At 35.5% G+C, this 16,021-nt stretch overlaps 1 protein-coding gene across 1 annotated transcript in view; it reads left to right on the top strand.

The window, feature by feature from the left end:
- The window catches only part of LYST (lysosomal trafficking regulator), a 260,804-nt gene extending 246,125 nt beyond the window's left edge, over positions 1–14,679 (top strand). Inside the window, exons 49-53 of the mRNA XM_044674577.1 lie at positions 3,772–3,911; positions 4,296–4,393; positions 12,219–12,375; positions 12,607–12,678; positions 14,499–14,679. Of these exons, the coding sequence (XP_044530512.1) occupies positions 3,772–3,911; positions 4,296–4,393; positions 12,219–12,375; positions 12,607–12,678; positions 14,499–14,637 (606 nt within the window). The 3' untranslated portion in view covers positions 14,638–14,679. The remainder of the gene's footprint in view (positions 1–3,771; positions 3,912–4,295; positions 4,394–12,218; positions 12,376–12,606; positions 12,679–14,498) is intronic.
- Positions 14,680–16,021: the final 1,342 nt, after the last annotated feature.

Raw genomic sequence — 16,021 nt, forward strand, 5'->3', positions numbered from 1 at the left:
ACACAGTACCCCAAATGAGGTACAACAGGGTCCAAGTATAGTGAGAACATCACCCTTCTATTCCTAGAAGCTATGCTTCTCTTAATGGTGTCCAAGATCACATTAGCTATTTGGCTGTCACATCACATTGCTAACTGATTGAGCTTTTAGTTCATTAAAATTCCCAGACTTCAATTTTTTTTTTTGCTGATTACATGTAATAACAAATTCCACATAAATTTTCCAGTTATATGATCCAGATTGCCTCTCTCCCTTCTTCCCTTCCCTTTCCAAGAGCTGGCAAAGAATTCAATCTAGGTCATACATGTATTCCAAATCTTTTTAAGAACAGCTGTCACCTAAACTGTGCCTTCCCATTTTTTACTTGTGAAGTTGATTTTTTTTTTTTTGGTACTCAGGTATAAAATTTACATTGATTTTTCTTGAATTTCATCTGCTTAGAATTAGCTAAGTGCTCTAGCCTGCCAAGATCTGGTTATATTCTGATTCTTTAATCTCCTGTGTTAGCTATACCTCCCAACTTGTATCTTCTATAAATCTGATGAGTATGCCATCTATATCCAAATCATTGGTTAAAATGTTAACCAACAGAAGGCCAAGCACAAATCCCTGAGCTACTCCACTCTTGCCATGTTGATTTTGAACCATTAATTCTTTGAATCTGGCTGTTCAATAATTTCTGAATTTATCTAATCTATATGTCTAATCTTTCTCTCTTACCCACCAATAATAGTATGAGATATTTTATCAAGAGCTTTGCTGGTGTCTAGGTAAATTATATCCACAGAATTCCCCTCATCTACTAGCTTAGAAAGCCTATCAAAAGAGGAAATAAGGTTAATCCAGCACGACTAGTTCTCTTGAAGCCAGGCTGACTTTTGGTGATCACTACTTCTCTGTCCAGATGTTAACTAACCATTTTTTTAATGATCCATTCTGGAATTTTCCCATGAATCAAAATTCAGCTCTCTGGCCTGTGGTGTACAGAATTCTTCCTTTTTTCTGAAAACTAGTATATTTGTTCTTTTCCATTTTTATAGTACATCTCTAAAAAGCCAATTTTAGCTATTTTTTTTCAATTTCATTAAATCAAAAGCTTTCTTTACACATTTTTCAAGAATTTTTCAGCCTATGCATTTTTGTCTCATCTTTTGGGATTCTCAAAATTATGAGTTTAATTTATCAGATCTCATATCACCTGAGGTAACTACCAGTTCAGTTTTATATAATTATTTTTAGTTGGTTAATAGATTTATTATTTTTGCTTTCTCCTTACAAAAGTATAATATGCTAATTCATTTTCTTCTGTAACAGTGAATTTTTAAAAATTAAATAGATTTTATACCAGTCTAAAGAAAGTTTTACTTCCTCCACATATGCACACACACAAATGATTGTAAAATAAAATAAACATTTTCTCTCATCTAAGTAAACTACTATATAAAGAATTGTGTGTGGGATCTCTAACATTATCCAGTCTGGGGCAGACTTTAAAAAGAATTTTATTTTAAAGACATTTGAATATACCATTGCACTATTAAATGCACCAACTTGCACATTCCATTGTCATTAAATTTTGATGGAGACAGTTCCCAAACACAAAATTTTTCAAAGCCACATTTTTGTATTATTTAGGTAGTCAAATGTGGTTTGTTTTTTGCCAGATCTTCAAAATTTCATCACTTGAAGATGTTGATTTAGGAATGAAGGATAGGACTTTTATTCTTTAAATAATATAGATGAATTGTTTTTCTTATTTGATCAAAGTACACTGATAGCATACAAAAAAAATAGAAACCTTTTTCCATTGCTTTTAGTCTTTTTAGAATCACATAATGTCAGGCCTCAAAAATATCTTAAAAATTATTTTATCCAGCCTCCACATTTTAAGAAGGACAGTTGGGCTTAATTAGGTGCATTACATTCATTGTCCCAGAGCATAGTTTGTGGCCAAACTAGGATTAAGTCTTATGGATGCCCCTTCAGGCCCTCATCCATTACACCATACACTCTGTGACTTGTGTTGGGATGTACAGGGTATTCAGGAAAGACCAGTATCTCTGGTTCAAAGGTTTGTTGAAATCTTTTCAGCTTTTCCCCTTTGGTATCTACCTCCCCACCTTTGGCTCCAAAAAGCTATAGCATGAAGAGCAGGTGGGTGGCCAAGCCTGGAGACAGCAGGTCCTGGATTCAAATGTGACCTCAGGCCCTTCCCAGTTGTGTGACCCTGGGCAAGTCACAACCCCAGCTGCCTAGCCCTTACTGCTCTTCTGCCTTGGAGCTGATACTTAGTGTTGATTCTAAGACAGAAGGTAAGAGTTTAAAAAAAAAAAAGTAGCAGCAGCTGTAGCCTACATAATAGCCAAACCATCCTGGCAGTTGGATTAAACCTGTTTGAGATAACTAGGTGGACTAAGCCAGGTTGAGTTAGGGGGTGTCTACCCTAAGCAGATAAAGACTTCTCCCAGTGGAATAAGCAGATGAGAACAATTTGTTCCAAACTGCCATGAAGGCAGTGGAAATACTAGAGAGCTTGATTAGACATCATGCCATTGGCTTTTGGTGACTCTAGAACAGTGATGGGCAAACTGTGGCCCAAGGGCCAGATGTGGCCCCCTGAAATGTTCTATCCTGCCAGGCGACATTATTCCTGATCTGACAAAAACAATGAGTAGGAAACAATACAACGAAACTTCCAAAGTGTTGCCTTAGAAACAGACTGACAGATGAGCTTTTCCTTTCCTTTGACCCCCTCTTTAAAAAGTTTGCCCATCACTGTCCTAGAAGAAAGAGTGAAACCAAGAGTTTGTGCTGCTCTGTTTGAATCAAAACATCACCCATGATGTCGTTTTGGTCCTCATCAAGTACAAAGGACAACAACCAACCACTGACTTGTTACATTAGTAAGATCATATGTGTAATGTTACATAATAAAGAAAAGACATAGGTTATTTATTCTAGAAAGATTTTTTTTTATTTCTGAAAAATATTTAACCTCTTAAGTACTCCCACTTGAAATTATATTATTCCTAAATACCTGTGCATATATGTGTACCATTTACCGAAGTCTCTATAGTCTAGACATATTTACTTGGATGAAAAAAATTAGCCTTTTCTACTTTTTAATAATGTGTTTTAAAAATTAAATATATTCCTTCCATATTTTGTACCATCATGTCTAAATAAAATACACCAAAAGTCTAAAAACTAATAAAATTATTGAGAGAACCAATAGTGCCACTCATTTGGCACATTTCAGATTTATTATCAGGTCTTAGCTTTTTCTGCTTCTTCCTTTTGGATATGGAAAGGTCATGTCTATATCAGTCTAAGCAAGTAGAAACAGTAAAACACAAGATGGAATATAAAGCTATATTTTTTGGAAGGGACTACACTGTCAAGGGTATGGTCTAACTACCTGTCAGAAGACACAGTTAAAATATTAAACACCTCTGTATTATTTCCTCTCACCTCTCCTTATCCCCACCACCTCACCAAAAATCACCAAGGATATTCCAGATAGTGCAGCAATTAGTGCATAACAGATTAAAAAAGGCCAGGTTACTCTTTGTAACCAATGCAAATCATCTATGTTTTGCTTTATTCAAAAAATGTCTATAGATATGCTAACAAGAATTTGATTTGATGATACTGCCTGCTGTTGATTATTATTAGGACGTTTGGGGCCATTCTCTTATTTTTGAGATAATCTCTAGGGCAAGTTTTTGTTATGGTAATTATTAGCTTGTTCCTCATTTAATTTTATTTCAGCCATCAGAAATAGAAATGGAGTCTCAGATACATCTCTATGGCCATACAGAGGAGATAACCAGCTTATTCGTTTGCAAACCATACAGTATAATGATAAGTGTAAGCAAAGATGGAACCTGCATTATATGGGATTTGAACAGGTACTAACAATTTCTCCATTTTAAAGGCAAGCATTCTTTTGAATATCTTCTGTTTTTGATCAGATTAAATGGTGTTTTCCTTTTTCACAATTTCTTAAGATGAATCCTGCATTTTCTATAACTATAGGCACAAATATGCATGCTAACCTCATCTGAAAAAAAATATGCTTACAGTTCAACTCACCAAATATATGTTTAGTACCTACTATGTGTAAAGTACTGTCCTTGGCACTGGGAATAAAGAAATCAACATAATACCTACCCTTGAGAGTTCGCTGTTTGTTAGCTTTATATATAGCATGTCTATAAATTGAGGATGAATCGGATAGATAACATGTACTTATGTTGAAGTATCATGAAAATTTTTTTTAATTTCTCTCTCAGGTTGTGCTATGTACAAAGTCTGGCTGGACATAAGAGCCCAGTAACAGCTGTCTCAGCTAGTGAAACCACAGGTGATATTGCTACTGTTTGTGATTCAGGTAAATACTGCACCAAAATCAAAGCCTTAACAGTACCTTTTAAAAGTCATGGCTACTTACTGCTCTTCTACCTTGGAACCAATACACAGTATTGATTCTAAGACAGAACATAAGGGCTTAAAAACAAACAAATGAATGAATGAATGAATGAATATACAAATGGGTAAAACAAACAAATAAATAAATAAATGAAAGTCGTGGCTAGCCTTGTGCTGTTGATTTTCATAAAGCATGACTTTTATCCACAGTCTTCTTAATTATTGCTCTCTCTATATAAAAAATTCAGTATTTGTCTATTGAACCTAAGGTGCAACCACAAGCAAAGATTGAAATCTTAACTAACATAAATAAAGTATGAGTAAATGCAAAGTTGTCTTTGTTCTAAAAACTTAATTCTTTCATGTTGAGCACAAGATTATACTTAAATAGGTACAATATGAGTAAATTTGTTTTATATAGTCATCTAAATTTCTTGATTATTTTTTCCTCATCTGTTCTTCTAACTTGTTACTTTTTAATTTAATATGACCTTGGTTAATCTATAGTAAATTTTTTTAAAAACTAGAGTATGAAATAAGAAGCTTGAACTAGATACCTCATATGGTTACATTGAGCTCTAAGTCTATACCCCCAAGTAATGCAATGAACCTTAATCAGAGATTCCCAAAGCATGAAAGTACTCGCTGAAGGTGATCCAATGGGTCCAGAATCTGATTTGTAGAATTCAGACTTATTTGTAAAATTCCAGTTCACTTTTATTTACTAATCACCAAAAGACAACTACCCCTTATAGAAACATTTGGCTTTGGGAATGGGTCTATAAATGAGCAATTTATGATTGTTTTTTATTGATTTATAGTTTAACTATATGACACTTAGAACTAGTAGCTTTATAGAACTCTAGTGTCTCACTCCTGTGAAAGTTTGGAATGGTCCTTAGAGATCTGAATTTTGTAAAGTTAATTACTTTGCTGCTACCAGGAGTGATTTATTATCTGTGATATTGTAACTATTATACATTTGGGGATAGAAAACAAAATTACTCCTTTATAATTACCAGCTCACCATTAGAGTATTCAGACGTCCCTAGGTGATCCATAGTATTATAAGAGTTATATGTAGAAATTTTCTCCCCATTAAAAAAGTGTCACTAATAAAAAATTTAAGGGCCTCTGTGCATATATAAAAAGAAATTGCAAAAAGCATTTGTTATTACTGAGGTGATATAACTGAAATACCATAGAAGAAAAGCCCAAAAGCATTCCATCACCAGAATAATTTTTGTCATCTGTCCAGACTTTCTGAGAACAGGAAAGGAAAGAAATGAAATAGAAGTTTTTAGCCCTCTAAGAAGACTGGCTCTGGATCCCTAAAACAATTATTAGTAATTATTAAAATGTGTTCACTCTCTTCTTAACCCCTTATAGTTCAGGTTCCACCCTTATCATTTCACTGAAACTGCTTTCACCGAAGTTACTAATGATCTTTTAGTTACCAAATCCAGTGACTTTTTCCTCAATCTTCACTCTCCTTGACCTCTCTGCAGCCTTTTCCACTATTTATCACCTTCTCCTTGTTATTCTCCTCTCTCTACATCTTCTCTGTATCACTCTATTCTTTTACCCATCCAATTTGTCTTTGCTGGATCATCCTCCAGACCCTGCCCTCTGACCATAGAAGCCCCTCAAAACTCTGTCCTGGGCCTTCTTACCTTCTTCCTCTGTATTACTTCACATAGTGATCTCATTAACTCTGATTATCTTAATTAATTAATTTTATTAATAATTAATCTCTGTGCTGATGAGCCTCAAATCTACCTTTCTTTCCTACCCTAACCATTCTGCTGAGTTCCAATCTCCTATCTCCAACTGCCTTTCAGAAACCTCAAACTAGATGTCCAGTAGATATCTTAAATACATATCCAAAATTATTCCCTACTTCCTGCCTTCCTGTTACTGTAGACATAAACACTATCTTTCTAGTCCCTCAGACTTACAGCCTGGGAGTTGTCTGGATGCTTACTATGTCCCATCCGCTGTGTCCAGCCTGTGGATTTCACTTTGACACGGCCACAACTCTAAAGCAGGCCCTCGGCATCTCTTGTCTACCTTATTGGAATGACTTCCTGGTGGGCCTCTCTGCCTCTAGTCTCTACTACCCTCTAATCCATCCTCCATTCAGCCTCCAAAGTGATTTTCTGAAAGCATAAGTCTGAGCATGGCACCCCCTTTTCAGAAAGTTCAGGTAGCTACCTATTGCCTCCAGAAACAAGAATAAAATGCTCACTTTGGCATTCAAAGCCCTTTATAACCCAGGCTCCCTTCTACCTCTCCAGTCTCTTTTGTTTTTTAATCTTTACCTTCTCTTAGAATCCACACTAAATATCAGTTCCAAGACAGAAGAGCAATAAGGGCTAGACACTTGGGATGAAGTAACTTGCCCAGGGTCACACAGCTAGGAAGTGTCTGAGGCCAGATTTGAACCCACCATCTCCTGTCTCCAGGCCTGGCTCTATAGATACCTACCCCTCCCCCGCCTTTAAAAACCTTTACTTCTTAGAAGTGATATCATTTATATTGGTTTCAAGGCAGACCTTTCCAGTCTACTTAAACTTTACTTCCCAAAACATACTCTTTGATCCAGGGACACTAGTCTCCTGACTTTCATGAGCAAAATACTCCATCCCTGGCCTCCAGGCATTTTTTCTGGCTGTCCCTCCTGCCTGGAATGCTCTCATTCTCTGCTCAGTACTGCCAACCTCTCTGTCCCTTTTTTTAATGGAAGCCTCTCCCTTCTTAATTCTAGTGCCTTAGGTCAATTATTTCCTTTTATCCTGTATGTAGCTTGCTTTGTATATATTTGTTTGCATATTGTCTTTCCAGTCCAATTACAAATTCCTTGAGGGTAGGGACATCTTTTGCCTCCTTTTGTAATGCCTGTGCATAGCACTGTGACTGGTACACAGTAGGAGCTTAATAAATGTTTATTGATTGATTAGTTATACTTAGTAATGTACTAAGCACTGCTCAGATCAAAATTAGACCGGACTTGTAATCTTAAAAGCAAAATAATTTAATCATTAAAAGAGATTCTCCAGTTCACTGTAATTGCCTTAAAGCAATAGTCAGAACTGAATATTTTAAGAATGCCCACCTTTCACTGATCTGTAAGAGCTGATACACTGTTGTAATCAGAAGCAGATTGGTAGCCAGTATAGGTTATGGATCATATTGTAGTATACTCTTTGACATTTATACCCCATGCAGATGGATTCCATAATTTGTTTTATTGCAGCTAAAGTTACTAGGTGGTCTTTTAGAGTATCTCTGAATAATAACATGTAGGGACAACACAAGTCTTCCAAACATTGATTGGATAGATACTATTTTTAAAAATTATTATAATTTCTAGTATAATTTGGAAATAGCATACTTCAAATTTATACATTTATTTGAGTGACCATGAAATCCCAGCCTGCTCCAGAAAGTCTTGGATCCAATTTAGGTATTCCATTTAAAGATCCTAAACAATATTGTAGCCAGGGATCATACCCTGTATGTCTGTATGAGCCCTATTGTATTTCAGATTCAACAGATCTCACAGATGAAAAGGACCCTTGATACCATCTAGTTTAATCCACACCATTGACCTAGCATTCCCTATACAGCATCTACAAGTTGTCTTCTAGCTTTCACTTAAAAACCTCTAATGAAGAGGAATGCCCTGAAGCAGCCCATTCCATTTTTGGATAGTTCTAATTGTTAGTTCTAACCCTGTTCTTACATCATACTTTTGTATTCATCATTGGGTCATAGATCTAGATCAAGGAAGAAACTCAAAGGCTATTGACTCCAACTCCCTGATTTTATAGATGAGGAAACTGGGGTCCCCAGAGGTTAAATGATTTGCCCAAGGTCACTCAGCTGTTATTTGAACCCAGATCCTCTAACTTGAGGAATGTTCTTTCTACTGCATCATGTTTTATTCTCATCCTTGTTTTGCCTAGCTTTGCAAGTATCCATCATTTCTACTTCAATCACCAGTTCATCTTTGTTAGAGAAGAGCTGCTCCCCCTCATTATTTCCTCTACTTTTTTGAAGAATGTAATTATGATTAAAGTCAAGCCAAAATCTTATTAATTGTTCATTGGGCAGAGAGAGAGATGTCTAGCAGATTAGATATCTATATATAACTGTATTATATCTCTGTCAGGCTTATTGATATATTTCCTCAACTCTTCAATTATTTCTTTTTTTTTTTCAATACAAGCAGTGTGTTATAGTGATGATAAATCATCTTCTCTTTTTCTCCCAACATTGTTCTTTGCCCAGATGTCCTCCATTGTACTACTCTGCTTTGGATCTTGGATTTCTTCATATGAATATGTATTTTTACAGATATACAGAGTCATAGAATTTGAAAATTGTAAAAAATGAACTACATACAAAAGGCTCCGCTGTAACATAACAGACAAATGGTTATCCAGCCTCTGCTTGAAGGTTTCTAAGACTGAGCCTACCATTCTTTGATGCAGCCCCTCCACTTTTGAATGACTGATGGTTAAGAATTTTTTTTCTGACTTCCAAGACTGAATCAACCTCTTTGTAGCTTGCAGTCATTGCTTCTGGTTATGACCCCTAAAGCCATCAGAACAAATCTAATCCCTCCTTACACGTGACAGTCCTTCAAGAACTTAAAAGAAAGATAGCCATCCTGTGCCCTCTAAATCTTCTTTTCTCCAGGCTAAATATCTCAAGTTCCTTCCACCATTCCTCAGTTGACATGGTCTCAAAGCCCTTCACCATCTTGGCTGCCTTCTTCTCACCATTTTCCAGCTTATCAATGTCCTTCATAAACTATGGCACCCAGAACTGAAAACTCCATGTGAGGCATGATGAGGGCTGAATACAGGGGGACTGTCACCCTCCTATTCCTTGAAGTTCTGCTCTTCTTCTTGGAACTAAAGATCACATTAGCTCTTTTTGGATGCCACTCATGAATTTCCAATTCCACTCATGCTGACTCATGAGTTTCCAGTTCAGTAAAAGTTGCTGCTCTCTAACCATTCCTTCCCATCTTTATGTGTGAAGTTAATTTTTGTACCCATATACAAATCTTTGCATTTATCTTTAATGAACATTATCTTATTCATTTCAGCCCAACTCTTTACCCAACAGCAATAATAATAGCTAGCATTTACTTAGCACTTTAAAGTTTACAGAGCACTTTTACAAATATCTGTGAGGAAGGTGCTGTTTTGCAATTGAGGAAACTGAAGCAGACAGAGTTTAAATGATTTGTCTGGGATCATTCACAAGTAAGTGTCAGAAGTTGGGCATGGTCTTCAGGTCTTTACAATTCCAAGTTTAAGATTTTATCCACCACACCATCTATTTGTTAGTATCCTTTTAGATCTCAACTCTTATCATCCACTTTTAGTTGTTCTTCCTAGGCCACACCCTGAAAGAACTTACATTATTCTAAGAGAGGAGACAACATATACATAAATCAGACCCTACCACATAAATCCAGAGTAAATGGTAGGTATCGTTAGAAGGGAAGACATTAGCAAACAGCAGATAGAAAGGCCTTCCATTTGGCATTTGAGCTGAGACATAAAGGAAATCAGGGATTCTAAGAGGTGGGAATTAGGGAAAGCATTCTAGGCATGGAGAACTACCAGTGCCACCCTTGGAGATAAGAGATAGATCTTCATGTGTGAGGAACAAGTGGGAGAGTTTAGCTGGTCTGGGGAGCAAACTAAAGGTACTGAAAAGGTTGGGAGGGGTCTGATTGTGAAGTGCTCTCGGTTCTAAACAGAAAAGTTTGTATTTAATCTTAGAAATTATAAGAAACCACTGGACTTTATTGACTGGAGGGAGGAAAGGAATACATGATCAGATCTGCACATTAGGAAAAATCACTTTGGAAGTTGTGTGGAAGATGGATTGGAGTGAAGAGGCCCTTGGAATAGTCTAGCTGAGAGATAAGGAGAGCCGAAAATAGGGCATTGGCTGTTTTAGTCAAGAGAAAAAGGATACCCAAGAGATGTTGTAGATAAATAAAATAAAGAAAGTACTAAGATTATCACTGGGTTCAATATGTGGAGAAATGAACCAGAACCAGGTTAATGGTCTGGGATGATCCTGAAGGATGGAGTAATAAGAGATCATATTGAGAATGAATAGTAGATTTTGGAGAAGCAAGACATAAAGAGAGATGGGAAGATAAGATTATGGGTGGATAAAAGAAATTTGGAGTTCTTGAATGTGGAAGTGGAATGGTTGTGGGTGATGGCAAGATCAAAGGTATGGCCATCCCAGAGGTAATGGAGGAAAGGAAATAGGTCATAGGCGCCAAGTAGTTAAAAGGAACAGCAGCACACAAGCTTAAAAATCACCTAGAATGAGGGCAGGGTTTGAGGGAGAAAGGAAGTCTATGAGCTAAGCAATTAATATTTTGAGAAGGGAGGCTTACGTTTCTGTGTATTGGTAGATAACAACCATCAGGGTCTGGTTGCGATAATAAATTTGGATTCTCAGTTCTGTTTGGTATCACAAGGCATAAGGAATAAGCTAACCATTGAATACTGAATCTAGACAGTATCCATTGAGATCCAGTGATGAAGGCAGATAAATGAAAGGGCAAAGTTGACCTTCTAGAGTTCTGGCACAGTAACCGCACTTAATTACTCAGTCTGCCATTGTTACTGTGTTTTAGGCAGTTGGGTGGCATGATGGATAGAGAAATGGATCTGGAGTCAATAAGACCTGAATTCTAATGTAGCCTCAAATCTCCACCTCTTAGAATCCTTGACCCGGGAAAAGTCACTTAATCTTTATCTACCTCCGTTTCCTCATCTATAAAATGGGAATAATTGTGCCTACCTATAAGGCTTGTTATAAAGTGATAAAATATATTTGTAAAGTGTTTTGCAAACCTGAAAGCTCTGTATAAATGTTAGCTAGGATCAAATGAGATAATATTTATAAGAAATACTTATCACAGGGCCTGGCACATAATAAACATTATAGAAATGTTTATTTTCTTCTTCTTTCCTTTTCTTATGTGGAAAAGCATAATGGTAGTTATGCCATTAGCTTCTGCTAAGCTCCTTTGACCAACTGTTCATGGCAAGCATGAACAAGAAATGTGTTCCCAGCCAGGATCCTGCTGTATTCTGGACCAACTAGGAAAAGCCTGGCAGTATTTTAGCCCTTGGGGCATATGTCCAGAAGCCTAGTGAAGAGTTCAGGTCATTTGAGAACTAGTTAAAGGAAAGGTGAAGTGAAGGTAAATGCCTACATGTCTACCCTTCATTCATACTAACCTACTCCTACTTTTGTTCCCATTTAAAAAAATCTTTCCAGGAATGAATGAATTCTGAAAGCATATTAAATTCTTACTCTATACAAAGCACACTGCTAAGTACTAGAAATACAGTTACAGAAGTGAAAACCTCCCCTCAAGAAGCTTACAGCAATTGTTTTTATACATTTTTTAGCGTTCAGTTGTTAGTAAAAATAATCCAAATTCAAAAGTACCTATGTTGAATTTTAATTTTTTATTCATATTTTAAATCCTTTATTTACCTCATTACTCCAAAGCATAATTTTTAAAATTTTTTTCTATTAATTGCTATATATCTACATTTAAAAATAGCAACAAGTAATTTGTTTACTATTTGTATAATATAATTTATTCTTCTAATGCATTTATGAATTTACCAGTAAAATAAATGGATTTCTCACTAGTGCTATTTCTAGTAAAGGTAGCCTCTAATTTTGCATTTTATGGATATTTGTGAATTTTTTTTATATTTCAGTTGGGGGAGGTAGTGATCTCAGACTTTGGACAGTAAATGGTGATCTTGTTGGACATGTCCACTGCAGAGAAATCATTTGCTCTGTTGCTTTCTCAAACCAGCCTGAAGGTATATCTATCAATGTAATTGCAGGAGGACTAGAAAATGGAATTGTAAGGTAAGACAGTTTGGAGCCTTTTTTTTCCCCCATCTTTCTCAAATACATTCCAGTTCTAAATGTTATATTTTTTTGTCCAGATATATTTATGTGTACAGATCTTAAAATCTTTTAAAAATTAAAATCTTTTTAAAAATGTAAAATGTCTTGGCTGCGGATTGTTCATTTGTATTTTAACTATAACATACTCACTTGAATATGTATGTTAATTGGATATTAATTGTTCTTCAGGTTATGGAGTACATGGGATTTAAAGCCTGTTCGGGAAATTACCTTTCCTAAATCAAATAAACCTATAGTCAGGTAAAATTTTCCTTTCTTTCTTCACCATCAGCAATGCAATTTTGTTTTTATAAAACATAAATGCTATATTTGGGTAAAGATATATCTAAATATAGGTTATGATTAAAATAAACATTTAAAAATATGTGTGACTGTATATGTCTATACATACACCTTGTTGAATATGACTCTGTTCTATATAGAGAAGGGCATAGTTCCTGGCTTCTTGAACTTTAACATTTGAACCATTTTCCCATATTCCAGTACATGATAAGCTCATGCCAAAAATGATTTATGATCTATAGAAATGAGTTTTTCCCTTGTTTGATTATTGATGGTGTTGCTATCCATGATTGAAAAGACCAATAAGCAGCCAGCAAAAATCTAATTGGAAATATGATTCTACTTTTCATTTTTAAAAGTCCTTTTCAGTACTAATGTCTCCTTTAATGTGTAAAGTTTTTTGCAACTAGTAACTTTAATAGCATTTCTCCCTTGTCTCAGGAATTAAAAAAACAAGTATCAATGTACAATCATATAAACATATATGTGTGTGTTTATAAGTATATAGAGATATATAATATGTAATTTTTATAAAGGGAACCATTGTTTTGACATTCAGAGTTTCTAGTTTTGTAGCATTGTGTTTTTTTTAAGATAACGTAATAAACTACAAGCAAAGCAAGGAGACACAATGGTTCCCTTGTTCCCTAGTTGTTTACCAAGTCATACAATTAAAGTCTACTTCACAAGGCAGCTAAGTGGCTCAGTGCATAGAGAGCCAGGCCTGTAGATGGAAAGTTCTGGGTTCAAATTTGACCTCAGTCACTTCCTAATTGTGTGACCCTGGGCAAGTCAGTTAATCTCAGTTGCATAATCTTTATCGTTCCTTCTGCCTTGGAACCAATACTTAGTATTGATTCTAAGACAGAAGGTAAAGTTTTTTGTTTTGCTTTTTTTTAATCCAGAAGCCTGTGAAAATTCTATACTCCAGGGAGCAGCTGGGTAGCTCAGTGGATTGAGAGACAGGCCTAGAGACAGGAGGTCCTAGGTTCAAATGTGGCCTTGGACACTTCCCAGCTGTGTGACCCTGGGCAAGTCACTTGACCCCCATTGCCTAGCCTTTATCTCTCTTCTGCCTTGGAACCAATACACAGTATTGATTCCAAGACGGAAGGTAAGGGTTTAAAAAAAAAATACTATACTCCAATGAAGTGATAAATTAAGCCATATTAGAATGGAAATGTTTTTCATGACTTCTTATGTATAATCAAATCAACTTGTTTGTCTTCTCAAGGAGTGAAAAAGAGGCAAGCAGGAAGGAGAAAATTTGGAGCTCAAATTTTTTTAAATGATTGTTTTAAAAAATATATACATGAGGGCAGCTGGATAGCTCAGTGGATTGGGAGTCAGGCCTAGAGATGGGAGGTCCTAGGTTCAAATCTGGCCTCAGACACTTCCCAGCTGTGTGACCCTGGGCAAGTCACTTGACCCCCATTGCCCACTCTCACCACTCTTCCACCAAGGAACCAATACACAAGTTAAGGGTTTAAAACAAAACAAAACAAAAAAAAATACACACACACACACACATAATTGGGAAATAATAAATTAAATAATGTATGTTTTTTAAATAAATTAAACCATATTGAGAGCTTCCTATTTAAACCAGTGAGTTTCACTTCACTTCTGATTTTGCCCTTTGAAAAAAAAGAATTTAACTTATTTCCAATAACATCTTTAGGACTTGAAATATAGTCACATGATTGTTATCATGAATTGGTCATTGAGTTTTAGAAATGTATCAGAAACATTAGATTTCTTGTTTGTTTTTTTTATAGCCTTACATTTTCCTGTGACGGCCATCATTTGTACACAACAAATAGTGATGGAACTGTAATCGCCTGGTGTCGCAAGGACCAGCAACGCTTGAAACAGCCCATGTTCTATTCATTCCTTAGTAGCTATGCAGCAGGCTGATTGTGAGAAAACTCATGAGTTCTCTAAAGCACTTTAAGTACAAACCGGATCCATTCATCTTACTGACTTGAGCAGACTGAACCCAAACAAATGGGTAACTAGAACAAAAAGTCTAAATGATTATTAAATCTACATATGTCTTCACCAAGTTATGAATCATCATAGTCATGAAAGGAGATATTTGTTCTTAAGTGTGTATTAAATCCAGAGTTGTATCAGAATGCTCTAATGAGTTTCAGATGCTGCATCATAAATCACAATTCTATTTTTAACCATCTTTTTTTTTTAAAACAAGGCATTCCCCAAAACACTAGGTTCCTTTTTTTCTTTTCTTCCTAAAAGTGCCAATAACACTTAAATTAACTACATATTTAAAATGTGATTGTCACAATGTATATAGGATTAGAACAGTTACCTACTCCGGAATAACAGCCCAAAATATAATAAATTCAGGACTCAATTCTTGCTTTCTTTGAGAAGCAAATTATTCAGTAGGTGCCTTTTGCACCAAGCATTTTATGGAGTGTCTGAATACTCAAATTGAAGTACTTCTGAATCTCACCGTTAGGTAGTTTTTGCCATTTGCCTTCTTAGCTTGAAGTAGAATTATCTTTCAGCAGCCACAAAGAGGAATTCTGGTATCTTCATGAAGTAATACTCAAAATATATAACACTGGCTTTTGTAGCATATCCCTGGCTGGCATCTTAAGGTTCAACAATGTACAACAATTATGTTTTTAATACCTAAATAGTAGAGTACTTGTTATTTAATAATTTGGAATGAGGACATTACTCTGGGCAGAAAGTTTGAATAGATGTTAAATGATACAATACCTATAGGAGTTTATTCTATAAAGGTGGTGTTTTTTTTTTCAAAAACAGCATTATAAAAGAATGGTGGCCTTTGTCTTTTTTAAAAATCAGAGGCAAAGGTATAGAATTCTTAAAGGGACCATTATATATTCTATTTCTGTTAAGTTGATCTTGCCCAAGATTTCTACCACTTACCATCTAGAGAGTTTTAAAGAGCATCTCAGCTGCTTTAACAATGAACAACTTGTCTTACTTAGGAAGAAAGAATGATTTAAGTTCATTTGTATATTTTACTTCTTCAGGAAAAAATATAATAGCTAAACATGTATCTCAGCAACTTCACATACTTTGGAGACTAAGCCCTAAAAGTTTTAGACTATTCTCTATCTACCATAAAATTATAGTCCATTTTTACTTACTTGGGGTGCTGTTTTATTGGCTTTGAAACCAGTGTACAGAAAGCTCAATAATCTCTTACCATATGAAAAAGGTATGCATTTCTGCCCACAAATAACTTGTGCATTTGCTATGAAAATTCAGTTTGTATGGTGTTATGTTTACAAAATTACTT

Source organism: Gracilinanus agilis, chromosome 4 (assembly GCF_016433145.1).
Source record: "Gracilinanus agilis isolate LMUSP501 chromosome 4, AgileGrace, whole genome shotgun sequence".
Taxonomy (NCBI): domain Eukaryota; kingdom Metazoa; phylum Chordata; class Mammalia; order Didelphimorphia; family Didelphidae; genus Gracilinanus; species Gracilinanus agilis.